This window comes from Camelina sativa, chromosome 1 (assembly GCF_030686135.1).
Source record: "Camelina sativa cultivar CO46 ecotype springtype chromosome 1, ASM3068613v1".
Lineage (NCBI taxonomy): Eukaryota > Viridiplantae > Streptophyta > Magnoliopsida > Brassicales > Brassicaceae > Camelina > Camelina sativa.
This window is the reverse complement of record NC_141880.1, coordinates 9,508,816-9,523,762: the sequence shown is the minus strand read 5'-3', so window position 1 is coordinate 9,523,762 and position 14,947 is coordinate 9,508,816. Positions and strand designations below refer to the sequence as shown.

The window sequence follows — 14,947 nt, the reverse complement described above, 5'->3', positions numbered from 1 at the left end:
TAAATTTTGATATGTTTATGTATTAATTAGCTACCCATAGGTAGGCTGATGACATAAAACATGATCAATAATTTATTAGAATGTTTGTATATGAGTTAATTAAGTATATCCACCTATAGCTTAATTAATCTGATACATCATTCAAGAAAATTTTTCGGAAAGCTATGACATTATGATATATTATAATGACTACCCACAGGAGCATTATAATTTGAAGTCATATGCATTCAATAATTTTTGTTAATGTGTTGTTTAAATTTTGAACCTCAATTAAAGCTTGTTATATCTCTAAATCGCAGCATCATTTCCTGCTAGTTTGCCATCTATGGTCTCTACTGTTCCGATCCTCACTAGAACCAACTTCTCAGAATGGAAAGAGAAAGTTGAGTTCACATTAGGAGTACTAGATATGGATTTGGCACTTCGTGAAGAAGAGCCAAATCCCTATAACTATAACTAGTACTGAGGAAGAAAAGGCTCTCCATAAAGCTTGGGAGAAAGCTAACAGATTAAGCATGATGTTTTTTAAAATGACTATAGCTAGCAATATTAAAACTTCCCTTCCAGATGCAGATAAAGCTATAGATTATCTAGCAGCTATAGAAGAACGGTTTAAGACTGCAGACAAATCCCTTGCAGGGAAACTTATAGCAGATCTTACAACCATTAAGCATGATGGGACAAGGTCTATGCATGAACATTGCATTGAAATGAGCAACCTTGCGGCTAAACTAAAGAATTTAGGAATGAGTGTGGACGATTCATTTCTTGTCCAATTTATCCTAAATTCACTACCTCCTCAGTATGGACCATTTCAGATCAATTATAATGCAATTGATGAAAGGTGGACATCTAATGAATTGGCTAATAAACTAGTCCAAGAGGAGGCTAGACTTGGTCGTGAAGGAATTAAAGTTTCCCATCATGTTCAAGGAGCTGGACCTAAAGTTGGGTTTAGGCATAAAAAGAGCCATCAAAGAGCACAACCTACAATGAACGATTCCGATCAAGTTAATCCGAAGAAAAAGGCAAAGAAAGATTACAGGTGCAACTTTTGTAAGAAGGTTGGACACTTTCAGAAAGATTGCCCTAAAAGAAAAAAATTGTTCGAAAAGAAAGGTAATCCTATGGGTTCTGTAAACTTTTTCGAATCTAATCTTACTTATGTTTCTTCCAAAACTTGGTGGATTGATAGCGGTGCTAATGTACATGTAACGAATTCCGTACAGGTAAATCTACTTATTGATGGGGAATCGCGATAAGGCACCAGTTGAAGCTGTTGGCACCTATCGTCTCATTTTAGATGGTGGATTTTGTCTAGATTTATATCAGACTCTTTATGTTCCATCTATTTCCCGTAATTTAGTTTCTGTAAGCAAACTTGATTTGGCTGGTTTTAAATCTACTCAAGGAGATGGTTGTTTTAATATATTTCTGAACTCTAAACGAATTGGTTTCTGGAATATTAGTTGATGGTCTTTATATGTTAAAACTGGCTGATCAACCTTATGAGACACATCTCTCCTTCTATTCTGAAAGTAGACTTAAAAATAAAACATGTACTAATGACTCATATTTCTTGTGGCATAAAAGATTAGGACATATTTCTTATGAAAGAATTAAAAGATTGGTAAAAGATGGAGTCATTCCAAATCTTGATTTTACCAATAAGAAAATGTGTATAGATTGCATTAAAGGTAAACAAACTAAACACACTAAGAAAGGAGCCACAAGAAATACACAGCTTCTTGAAATCATACATACAAATATTTGTGGACCATTTGACATTCCAACTTTTGGAGGTGAAAAGTACTTCATCACTTTTATTGATGATTATTCACGTTATTGTTATCTCTATTTATTGCATGAAAAATCTCAATATGTGGATGTTGTACAAGCATTCATTAATGAAGTTGAGAGGCAATTAGATAGAAAGATAAAAATCGTAAGGTCAGATAGAGGTGGTGAATTTTATGGCAGATATAATGAAACAGGACAACATCCTGGACCATTTGCCATACTCCTTCAGAAATTAGGAATTGTTGCGCAGTACACAATGCCTGATTCTCCATGGCAGAATGGTGTAGCTGAAAGACGTAATCATACTTATATGGAAATGGTTAGATCTATGATGAGTCATGCTAACCTACCTATATCCTTGTGGATGGACGCATTACGTACTGTTGTCTATATTTTGAATAGGGTTCCTAGCAAATCAGTTTCAAATACCCCTTTTGAACTGTGGAAAGGCTGGAAACCTAGTTTGTCACACCTCCAAGTTTGGGGATGTCCAGCTGAAGTAAGAATATACAATCCACATGAAAAGAAATTAGACTTTAGAACGATCAGTGGTTTCTTTATAGGTTACCCTGAGAAGTCTAAAGGATATAGATTTTATTGTCCATCCCATAGTACAAGAATAGTAGAAACCAATAATGCCAAATTTTTTGAGAATGGTGAGATTAGTAGGAGTGATAAAGTCTGTGATATAACTATTCAGGAAACTAGGGTTGATATTCCATTACCCTTAGTTCTACATGTTGGGGTTCATATCATTGTTGAACCATTAAACAATGAGGAAACCCCATTGAATGATCACACACTCCATGATGAAAATCTTGCCAATAATGATCATGAAGCAGAAGAGGAACCATCATTAAGAATATCAAATCGTACGAGGAGATCTACTATTTCAGATGACTTTGTGATTTATCAAATAGAATCTGGAGAAGAAAACATTAAAGATTCGGTTTCTTATTCACAAGCCATGAAGGATGTTAATTCTGATAAATGGATTGATGCCAGTAGAGATGAAATCGACTCGATGGTTAAGAATGAAGTTTGTGACATCGTTCCATTGCCTGATGGACACAAAGCAGTCGGGTGTAAGTGGATCTTTAAGACCAAACTCGACTGTAATGGCAATGTAGAACGATATAAAGCCAGACTAGTAGCCAAAGGATTTAGTCAAAAGGAAGGCATCAATTATAGTGATACTTTTTCACTTGTGTCTAGAAAAGACTCTCTCAGAAATATCATGGCGTTAGTAGCTCAGTATGATCTCGAGTTACATCAAATGGATGTGAAAACTGCCTTTGTTAATGGAGACTTGCAAGAAGAAGTCTATATGCGCCAACATGAAGGCTTCATAATCGAAGGTCAAGAAGATATGGTTTGCAAATTGAAGAAATCAATATATGGACTGAAACAAGCTTCGTGGCAATGGTATCTAAAGTTTGATGAAACCATCATGATATGTATATATTTTACACTCTTTCATCATGCATTTGTTATTTATTTTGTTCTCTTAACTCATTGTTTTGCATTGTTTTTAGTCTCTTTTGCATATTATACATATCTAGGTAGTCTTTGCATTGGTCTTGCATACATCTTGCATATTGGAGTTATTTCAGGTGTTTAGGAGATGTCCAGACTGTTGGAACTGAATGGAGGTTGAGACATGCGGCTCGACCAAGCATGCTCGGAATGGACGTCATGTGACTCGACCGACATCCGACTTGGACGCGCTCTCAGGAAGAAGCACCAGCATCCCACTCGATCCATCATGCCTGGAATGGATGTCATCAACACTCCCGGAACCGTCTTTCGAGCCAACACCATCGCCGTTCGAGCCACCGGTCCAGATATTCAGATGTCTTCATCAAAGTTGTATATAATTGAGTCATCTTTCCAATGCCGTTTATTTCAAGCCAATCGGAGATGTGGTTCAAGAGTTATCACCGTTTTAGTGGATACATATTCACCCAGCTCGAGTCGCACCACCTCCACTCGATCCAGCTCGAGTCGCACCACCTCCACTCGATCCAGCTCGAGTTGCACCACCTCCACTCGACCCATCTCGAATCGTATGACTTCAACTCGATCCGTCCCACTCGACCGCACCCCAGGGAGAGATGACACGCGACTCGACCGCACATGTTTGGTTTCGCACGCTTCAGAAGATTCCCGAACCGACGCTATATCTTGTCGTTTTAAGTTTTAGGTTTTTTCCATGTTGGACGACTATAAATACGTATTGCTAAGTCTTGGCTGGACATCCGATCTTTTATCTCTTTTTGTTCTTAAGGTTTTACCTAGCCACCGAAAACGTTTTGAGACTTTGTGTCCAGATATCTTTTGATTCATTTAGTTTTTGCATTTGATTTCTTCTACAAAGTTGTTCTCTCATTTCTATCTATCTTATTATGCTTTGTTCAAAGTTTTCTGGATTTGTATCTTTGGTGATGATTTCCGGATCTGAGTAGTGTTAGAGTTCTTGGGGATGGGATAGACTAGATGGAGGATATTAGGATGTATGGTGTTTAAGCTTTGATTTGTATGATTTCCTTCTGGACTAGTGTTAGAATTAGTAGTTTCTCTCTGATCAATTTGAACTAGGTTTGAGACATTTCCACACCCAAAAAGTGTCTGATGAAATGTCTGACCAACTAGTGCCAGAGACTTACGTTCCTAGCCTAAAAGATTAGTTGTCTAGGATGTTTGTTGACGTGAATGAATTTGTTTGTCATGTCTGCTCGACCCTGTTTCTCTAGTGAGAGCTAGGTATGGAAGTGGTTGAGTCAGAGGATGGGCAACATCACAAGGAGGAACGAGATGCCACAAAATCCGATCCTGGAAGTGGAAATATTTGACGTTTGGGGGATAGACTTCATGGGACCTTTCAACCCTCCATATAATGGTAATGTCTATATTCTAGTGGCAGTCGATTATGTTTCTAAGTGGGTCGAAGCCATTGCAAGTCCTACCAATGATCACAAGGTTGTTCTGAAGCTGTTCAAAAGTATAATTTTTCCAAGGTATGGGATACCCAGAGCGGTGATCAGTGATGGGGGAACTCACTTCATCAACAAGGTGTTTGAGAGTATGCTGAGAAAGTATGGGGTCAAGCACAAGGTGTCTACTGCGTATCACCCTCAGAACAGCGGACAGGTTGAAGTCTCGAACAAACAAATCAAGGGTATTCTGTCAAGGATTGTTGGGGTTTCGAAGAAAGATTGGTCTGTCAAGTTGGACGAGACTCTCTGGACGTACAGAACATCGTTCAAGACGCCAATAGGACGAACACCATTTTAGTTGATGTATGGTAAAGCATGCCATCTCCCTGTAGAGGTTGAGTACAAGGCACTCTGGGCTATCAAGTTGCTGAACTTGGATATTGATACTGCTCAGGCTAAGAGAACTTTAGACATCCATGAGTTGGAAGAAATAAGACTTGATGCTTATGTGAGTTCCAAGATTTACAAGGAAATGACCGAGAATTTTCATGACAAGAAGATTATTGTCAAGGAGCTCAAGGCTGGAGATCAGGTTTTGCTGTTCAATTCCAGACTTAAGTTATTTCCTGAAAAGCTTAAGTCTAGGTAGTCTGGACCTTTTACAGTCAAAGGCGTTCTGCCATTTGGAGTCATCTCTCTTCTGAACAAGGATGGCAGTGAATTCACTATAAACGGCCAAAGAGTAAAAAAATATTTAGCTGACCAAGTCCAACTAGAGGAGTCTTCTGTGCTCCTCCATGAATCCCCAAAAGCCTAAAAGCTGCAAAGTCAAGCTAGGTACTTTAAACAAGCTCACTTGGGAGGAAGTCTCAAAGGTATCACTATACATATTCTTTACGATCTTTGTGTTTTTAATTTTTGATTTTGGTTTTCCAGTGTTCAGGAATCTACAGAAGGGAGTATAGGCAACAGAGAAAAAAAAAGGGTGAAAGTAGCAGTTAAAAGATTACATCCAGCCCACTCGACGAGGAAGCTTAACATGCGCGGAACTCGACTCGACTGTCAACTCATCTCACCCGTGACATGTGCACTCGACCACCATCTTCACTTGTCATTCGAGTCTATCATCACCTACTCAACCGGCGAGCTCAACGCAAGCCTCACTTCCGTCGCCACCATTCACCACCACTCAAGTCAGCACCGTGCGACTCGACCCATCCGACAATCCTAGCTCGCTACAAGACTCGACCGACGCCACTCAATCCTCTATTTCGAAGTATCCCGCTCGAGTCAACTCTACTCACTCGACCAGTCTAACTCGAGTCGACCATCTCCCACTCAACCGACAAGCTCAACACACGTCCCTTCATCGTTGTTGTTTGTCACCCACAACCAGTTCTGACTTGGTCCTTACGAAGCTTTAGTCGCAGTCCCGGAGAACAAACACGCATTTGTCACCCTATGACTCGACCCTCGTTGTTACACCACACGAGCTGAACGACTTGACCACCGGATTATCCACCTCGCTCGAGTCGACGTGTGTACACTCGACCCACATCAACTTGCTCTCCACACGACCTGCATGAAGATCCACTCGCGTATTATCACGGCGTTGCGACTCGACCAGACCATCTAACCCAAGTCGACGACATGCAGTGCGACAAGCAGCCGATCACTTATCAGAACACGCAACCGGTTGAGCAGAGAGTCGACCAACCAGCTGAGATCACTCCTACGGATCCGGACCAAGGTGAAGGACAGAGCCAGTACCACGCTCCTCCTTGGGCGAGCACTGATTCTTTCTTCTATTACTGAAGTAATCCTACCTTCCCTTGTATATACCATTTCATTTTTGCATTGTTTCTATTGTGATTCTTAAACCTTCCTGCAAATTTTTCTTACACAGGAGACTGTGTAATTTAGGTTTGGGGGAGGGTTTGGATGATGTATCTGATGTTGTTTTTTTTGTGATTCTTATTTCAACTTTTTGCATCATATCATGTTTGAGACTGCATTCATCTATTTGCATAGCAAAACCAAAAAAATTAAAAAAAAATTCAAAAAAAAATCTTCACAAAAACAGAGTGTTCATGTAGTTTAAACTTGCACATTATGATTGAGTCTAGTGTTATTCATATAGGGTTGTTGCATTTAGCATAGGGGTTGATGATGATTGTAACCTTGTAAGCATGTTGGATTCAATAGGATAGGATCAAGGTCCTTGTTATTACTTCTTTGATGCTTGTTCATTGAACTTGAAAATGTAAGATTGAAGCATGTTTTGAATTGACACCACTCCCTATCTATCTGAACCTAATCCAGACTTGCAATTATCTGGTTATGCATTGAAGTTGAACTCACGGATACCATACACATACTTGGATTGTCTTTCACATTTTTTACCACCCTTGTCAATCCAAATAGCTGATTCCCATCTTTGGAACAGTTTCCCGCACCCTTAACCAACCGTTCTTTCAAGCCAATTGTATTCTTGAGTGTCAGGCCTTTCCGAGTTGAGATTGTTAGAAAGTGTTAGGTTCTAACCAACAAGAGTAGGATCTTGTGTAGTTCTAGTTCGCGTTATTCGAACTAGTAGGACTAGGTGAGAACTCGATTTTGGGTATTGGGTATGGATTTGTGCAGAAAAGTAAAGGGTAGAAAGTCTTAAGGAGGGGGATGTTTGTTCAAAGTTTACAAGTCTAGTAAAGGATTTGGGTTGAGCAAGTAAAAAGAGTTATTGGTTCTGGGCATAAAATTAAAAGATTAGACAAAGAAAAGAAAGTGGAAATACTTAAGATGTCTAGAGTCTTAGAAGAAAAGAAAAAAGAACCATAGTGATAATAAGGATTTCCTAATCTGCTAGAATGAAAAGAAGTGAACTCCTCCTATAGAGATGATGTTTACCCATAGAGATGATGTTTCTGATGAAGGGTAGAGATAGGGCCAACTTCTGGGTTAGAATGTTAGGACTGAGTTTCCTTGGGGACCTTGGGTAGACAGGGCACTGCTATTGTATGTATCAGTTGGTTTCAACCTTTAGCCTTCTTTTGAGCTCAACTCCGTTCGTGAGAGAACCCTATTGTGTATTGACAAACCCACTAAAGAAGAAGATCATTTTCGTCTTTAACCTTACACCTTAGCCAAATGAGTTCAATGGCATTGCATAGCTTGATTCATGGTTCTCTGTTAACGAATGTTAAAGGGGGTGATTGATAGGATTGCATGACTAGATTGAACAAATGAAATTCCTTCCCCATGCATCATAGAACTAAAAACAAGGACCTTGATTCTAACTACTCTATTCAGCATGTTTTAGGTTCTGAAACCCCATCTTCACACCTCTTCTCCATACGTTTTTCTTGATCGTTTGCTTGAGGGCAAGCAAAGAATAAGTTTGGGGGAGTTGATATGTATATATTTTACACTCTTTCATCATGCATTTGTTATTCATTTTGTTCTCTTAACTCATTGTTTTGCATTGTTTTTAGTCTCTTTTGCATAATATACATATCTAGGTAGTCTTTGCATTGTTCTTGCATATATCTTGCATATTGGAGTTATTTCAGCTGTTTAGGAGATGTCCAGACTGTTGGAACTGAATGGAGGTTGAGACATGCGGCTCGACCAAGCATGCTCGGAATGGACGTCATGTGACTCGACTGACATCCGACTTGGACGCGCTCCCAGGAAGAAGCACCAACATCCCACTTGATCCATCATGCCTGGAATGGATGTCATCAACACTCCCAGAACCGTCTTTCGAGCCAACACCATCGCCGTTCGAGTCGCCGTTCGAGTCGCCGTTCGATTCGTCATTTGAGTTGTCGTGCGAGTCGCCGTTCGATCCACTGGTCTAGATATTTAGCTTTTGATGTCTTAATCAAAGTTGTAGAACATTGAGTCATCTTTCCAATGCCATTTATTTCAAGCCAATCGGACATGTGGTTCAAGAGTTATCACCGTTTTAGTGGATACATATTCACCCAGCTCGAGTCGCACCACCTCCACTCGATCCAGCTCGAGTTTCACCACCTCCACTCGACCCACCTCGGGTCGTATGGCCTTGACTCGATCCGTTCCACTCGACCGCACCCCAGGGAGAGACGACACGCGACTCGACCGCACATGTTTGGTTTCGCACTCTTCAGGAGATTCCCGAACCGACGCTCTATCTTGTCGTTTTAAGTTTTAGGTTTTTCCATGTTGGACGACTATAAATACGTATTGTTAAGTCTCGGCTGGCCATCCGATCTTTTATCTCTTTTTGTTCTTAAGGTTTTACCTAGCCACCGAAAACGTTTTGAGACTTTGTGTCCAGATATCTTTTGATCCATTTAGTTTTTGCATTTGATTTCTTCTACAAAGTTGTTCTTCTCATTTCTATCTATCTTATTATGCTTTGTTCAATGTTTTCTGGATTTGTATCTTTGGTGATGATTTCCGGATCTGAGTAGTGTTAGAGTTCTTGGGGATGGGATAAACTAGATGGAGGATCTTAGGATGTAAGGTATTTAACCTTTGATTTGTATGATTCCCTTCTGGACTAGTGTTAGAATTATTAATTTTTCTCTGATCAATTGAAACTAGGTTTGAGACATTTCCACACCCAAAAAGTGTTTGATGAAATGTCTGACCAACTAGTGCCAGAGACTTACGTTCCTAGCCGAAGAGATTAGTTGTCTAGGATGTTGGTTGACGTGAATGAACTTGTTTTTCATGTCTGCTCGACCATGTTTCTTTAGCGAGAGCTAGGTTTGGAAGTGGTTGAGTCTGAGTAGCTTTTGCCAAGAGATTGGATTAGCTAAGTTGTGATGTTCATTGTTTAGGGATAGTTTGCTTGTGGCATGTTAAACACTTTGTAGACTAGGATACTCCACTGACATCAATTACTCTCATCCTTAGGACTTTTATCTTTTTGATTGATATTACATTCCTGAGACTGTTTCGTTTGTTCATACTTAGAATCGTTTTCGGTTTCACTTATTCTCTTTTGCTTCTTGTCATGCATTCTCGTTTCTAGTTCTGTGACTCAATTTCGTTTTGTATTGTCATCATTCTAGGATTGTTAGACAAACACTCTTTTATATTGGCTTAACTTGTGATTCCTTGATTGCATCTTGAGTAATAGTATAGTTTCCCAACTGGATTGACACCTTAAGTACTACAACTGCATAAGGTTAATTGAACATGCTAGGACACACAAAAATCCTAGTATCACATCACGAAATTTGGTTTCAAAGAAAATGTTGTGGATCCATGTATATACCTCAAGATTAGTGGGAGTAACTTCATTTTTTTGGTTTTGTATGTTGATGACATCTTATTAGCCAGTAGTGATCTTGGTCTACTACATGAGACTAAGAGTTATCTCTCTAAGAACTTTGATATGAAAGATATGGGTGAGGCATCCTATGTGATAGGAATTGAAATATTCCGTGACAGATCATTAGGAATTTTAGGATTGTCTCAGAAAGCATATATTGATAAAGTTCTTGAGAGATTTGGCATGATGATGTGTTCTTATAATAATGTTCCTATGCAAAAGGGTGACAAGCTTAACCTTAAGCAATGTCCGCAGAATGAAATGGAACATAATGAAATGCAAAAGTACCCTTATGCATCTCTTGTGGGAAGTTTGATGTACGCACAGGTCTGCACTCGACCTGATATTAGCCATGCAGTCGGAATGTTAGGTAGATTTCAGAGTAACCCAGGACTTGCTCATTGGAAAGCTGCGAAGAAAGTTTTGAGATACCTAAAGGGAACAAGAAACTACATGTTGACATATCAAAAATCAACACATTCACAGATGGTTGGATTTTCAGACTCAGATTTTGGTGGATGTGAAGATTCTAGGCACTGTACTCTCGGCTATGAGTATCTCCTTGGTGGAGGTGCCATTTCATGGAAAAGCCAGAAGTCAGAATTGATATATACATCCACCATGGAGGCTGAGTATGTAGCATGTTATGAGGCTTTTATTCAAGGAACATGGTTGCGGAATTTCGTGTCAGAGTTTGGGGTTTTGAATTTTGTTGACAAACCTCTAACTCTTTACTGTGACAATCAAGTCGCAATCTTCTTCTCTAAGCATGATAGGATATCTAAAGGAGCCAAGCATATGGAACTCAAATATCTATCATTAAAGCAAGATGTTAAAAGAGAAAAGTTTTTCATTGAACATACAGGCACTGAGCTAATGGTCGGAGACATATTTACGAAAGCATTACCTCCAAAGACATTTATGAAGCATGCAGAAAGAATGGGTCTGGAGGATAGCACTTAATTATGTTGTCTGTTAATGTTTTAGCCTATGTTTGACATTTATAAGAGCTCTCTTATGACTTTTACATCTTCTATTCTGTTTCCAACGTGCGCACACATTATTGTTTGTTGGAATTATTGATAACAGAATACGTCTTAAAAGACATCAAAGAGACCATTAAAGATAACTCCTACTTATGGAATAATGTTTATGGTCTAGCTATGTGAAGTAGTCAATGTAGTAGTACCTGGAAGGAATCATGTTGCAAAATGAAAATGATGTGTGACCGCCATGACTCTCATTGGTTACAAGATTAGCTAAGACACTTATGAAAGACCAAATGAAAAATATAACATATTATGTTTGCCTTATGATTCCCGAGTAAAACCATTATACTAACGACCAAGTGGGAGAATGTAAGAAAATAATTATTTCTTATCCATGTATGTGGTCTTATAGTTAGTAGGTTATTTAATTGGGTTTGTTATATTTTGTTTTTAATCATTTGGGAACTAAAAGGACAGGTGTTAAGCTATATGTGAAGCTTATGCTTATAAGGACAAGTATTAAACTACATGTCATAGCTTATAAGAGAACAAGTGTAAAGTTGCATGTTGTGTTTGAAGCAATGATAGATACTTGTTCTCACATTTGTCACTACTGTCTTCATCTCTACTGTGATGGATGGTTGAGATTAAATTAGAAGACAAAACCCTTATGAGGAGTAAGGTCCTCTTCCCTCCTAGCTATAAATAGATGGTTTGCTCCATCACAAATCATCCCGAGAACAAAACAACACATAAAGAAAATAGTTTATAGGAAAGGGGAGAGAAACCTTATCTTCCACCTAAAGATCATCTGAGAGTTTCTTTTCAAGCCTTCAAGCCAAGCCATTCAAGAAGAAGAAACCATTCAAGGAAACATTATTTCTACAATGAGTGGAGATATTACTTTAACCTTCTTTATGATTTTATTATGTGATTAATATAGATGTTTAAGATCTTGGGGTTCATATTAAAAAAATGTTTAACAATTAGTCTATTAGATAAATCTCTAAAAAATTTTGTACTTTGCTTTCTTTTGTGAATGTTTAGATTCTGAAGGATCATGAGAATAGTATACTCGTAGGTGAAAATTGAAAAACCAATTCAAAAACGAGGAAGAAAATGATAATTAAAGGTTAACGTATAAACCTATAACATATGAATAATCAGTCACCAGTATATATTTTTACCAATCACAAAATTAGTAAAGGTTATCAGATTCAAAAACGCTTATATCATCAATAAGTTCCCTAGTTTTTATAAGTTCTTGTTGCTCAATTTTAACGCATATATATTAATTATGATTATCTTTTTACATTTATATATAAAAATTAAAGTCGATATTACGATATCGACACGAAATAATTGGTTTGGTTATGGGGACGTCAAATCGGTAATGAGATTGTAACAAGTGGTGATCTATCTTAGCTATGTTTATCTTTGGAAGAATCGATCGCTTTATCCAACCAGGCCCATTCATGAATGGTCACGTTGTTATCTCAATTTGTCATCATATTCCCTTGATAAATGATCCTATTCTAACACACAGAATCGAGGAATATATACTTTTCTTATTTTATATTCTTAGTTAAAAATGAAATAAAGCTCGATCAACAACACATGCATATTAATAACGCATCATTGTTCAATTCGTAAGAACGTTAAATAAAGACTTTAGACAACGTTAACAACATTGTTTCCTGTCTTATAATAGAGAAAACAAAATACAGAAATTGCCGACGACGGGTTCGTCTAGAGACTTGTAGATGATGTCTAGTATCTTATTCTTTTGGTGTTGGAGAAACAATATTTTTTTCAGGAGTTTTAAATTTAAAATATTGATCCATACAAGTGAATTCCAAATTGCAAAAATGTCAACACCAAAATTATAATTTTTCAAAAACAAAAAAAAAACGAATTTTCGAGTAGGTGAACATATATAGTATGTGAAGAATATATATCTATATATCTAGCTAGATGCGCCATGCTCACATATATGACGATTTATCCTTCAGGAGGTCCCAAAGATCGTCCACTAGTTTTGTAGCGTGATTTATCTGACTGATCTTATTAGAGTATTACTAATCATCCACGGTTTCGGTTACATCGATTTCTGATTACATCAGCTTTAGTTTCGATTCAAAGTTAGGATGATAAAGAGAGATATGTAGTCTTTTGAGCTAATGAATCACCAACATACAGAATGTTACATCCAAATTTAATTCGTATCAAACTTTAGATTACTAGTTTCGAGAATCAAAGGAACAGTGTAGTACTTCATATTCTAAAAATAAATATAGTAGTACAAAGTGTAAAAAAGAATGAAGTACAAAAAACGTAAAAACTGATAATTTTGTTTTCTGTATGGTAAAAAAAAAATGATTTTGGTGATCATCAATGGTAGTTGTGGTTATATTGGTTTTGGTGATTACATTAACCGTATATTGGATCAAAATATGAAATGATGATCGTTTTTACCATTTAACGTGGATGAGAAATTGAGAATGACACACTAAACCAATAGTAGCTAGCTACTTGAGGAATTTTGCAGATGACGTGGTTATTTGTTAATTATGCCTCAAGTACAATGGTCATGTCACCACTTGCATCATTGCCGTACGGTTCCTTATGTTTGTATGTAATTGTATTTGGCTCCTTTGATATCTCAAGAGTCAGAACGAATTGTGTGTCCCATCATCTTATTAAGAATATGAACTGTTTTGTTATAGTAAACCCAACATGCAATTATACAAAAACCAGATGGATGGACGTAACTGAGAGAGTGCATGGAGTGTGAACGCAAACGAACTCTTTTGTTAATCTACTTTGAATTTGGGTTTCTATATAGTTCAGTTTTTTCATAAATGGCTGCGTAAACTCCCCCTGCGGCAAGAAAGTGATGATATCGATATATAAGAATCAATCCAAAGTTGTCATTCCCTGTACACGTAAAAATACTGATCCCCAAAAATATTGGAATTTTGTCTCTTCATACATTACCATGATCACAAGTTACAATATGCATATCTCAAAATCTCTATTCTCTTCACTCTCTTACTCACACAATTTGTCAACTCTCGAGCATAATATCATCTGCTTCTCTTATCCACAATCTAACTTCCCACAAATTAAGATTCCCCCGCTTTATCGTTGCCCCCATCATTAAATCAAGATACGGCCTCTATTCATAAAGATTACATGCGAGCTAGTATGTGTATAAATAGAGTTCCAAAAACTCACCTCTCCAACACAAACTCATCAACTCAAAAACTCCAAGACATTTATAGACATTAAAAGAGTAATTAATACTATCTATACAAATGGATGTGGTAGCAAGATTAGCGTCGCAAAGAGCAGTGGTGATATTCAGCAAGAGTACGTGTTGCATGTCTCATGCGATTAAACGGCTGTTTTACGAGCAAGGCGTGAGCCCGGCGATTGTAGAGATCGATCAAGACATGTACGGGAAAGACATCGAGTGGGCTTTGGCCCGTTTAGGCTGCAGCCCTACGGTTCCTGCGGTTTTTGTCGGAGGGAAGTTCGTAGGAACGGCTAATACTGTCATGACTCTTCATCTCAATGGGTCATTGAAAATGTTGCTCAAGGATGCTGGTGCTTTGTGGCTTTAACACTTAGTTGATGTTCTCTTGAGTTTTTTATATTATATATCATCTTTACATTGACCTTCGAAAGTCTCTTCACTTTATGTACGTTTAATTAAAACATATGTGAAGAACTACTTTGTATGTCTATGTGGAGGTTGATTTAATGATTAACTATAACCCATTTTGGACAAAATCTTTTACTTATTTCCCACTCGTTACAAGTTAATTTCTTTGGTAAAAATTTCTCTATTTAGAAGGCTTTTAACTAAGTAGGAATTATCTTACATATATTTAATT

General features: G+C 37.8%; 2 protein-coding genes across 2 annotated transcripts; both read left to right on the top strand.

The window, feature by feature from the left end:
* The first annotated feature begins 530 nt into the window (after positions 1-530).
* Positions 531-1,262, top strand: LOC147949699 (uncharacterized). The gene has a single exon (XM_087510124.1). The coding sequence runs from the start codon at positions 531-533 to the stop codon at positions 1,260-1,262; it is 732 nt and encodes a 243-aa protein (XP_087366250.1).
* A 13,004-nt stretch (positions 1,263-14,266) lies between these two features.
* LOC104786497 (monothiol glutaredoxin-S10) lies at positions 14,267-14,843 on the top strand. The gene has a single exon (XM_010511924.3). The coding sequence runs from the start codon at positions 14,366-14,368 to the stop codon at positions 14,672-14,674; it is 309 nt and encodes a 102-aa protein (XP_010510226.1). The 5' UTR covers positions 14,267-14,365; the 3' UTR covers positions 14,675-14,843.
* The last annotated feature ends 104 nt before the right edge of the window (positions 14,844-14,947 follow it).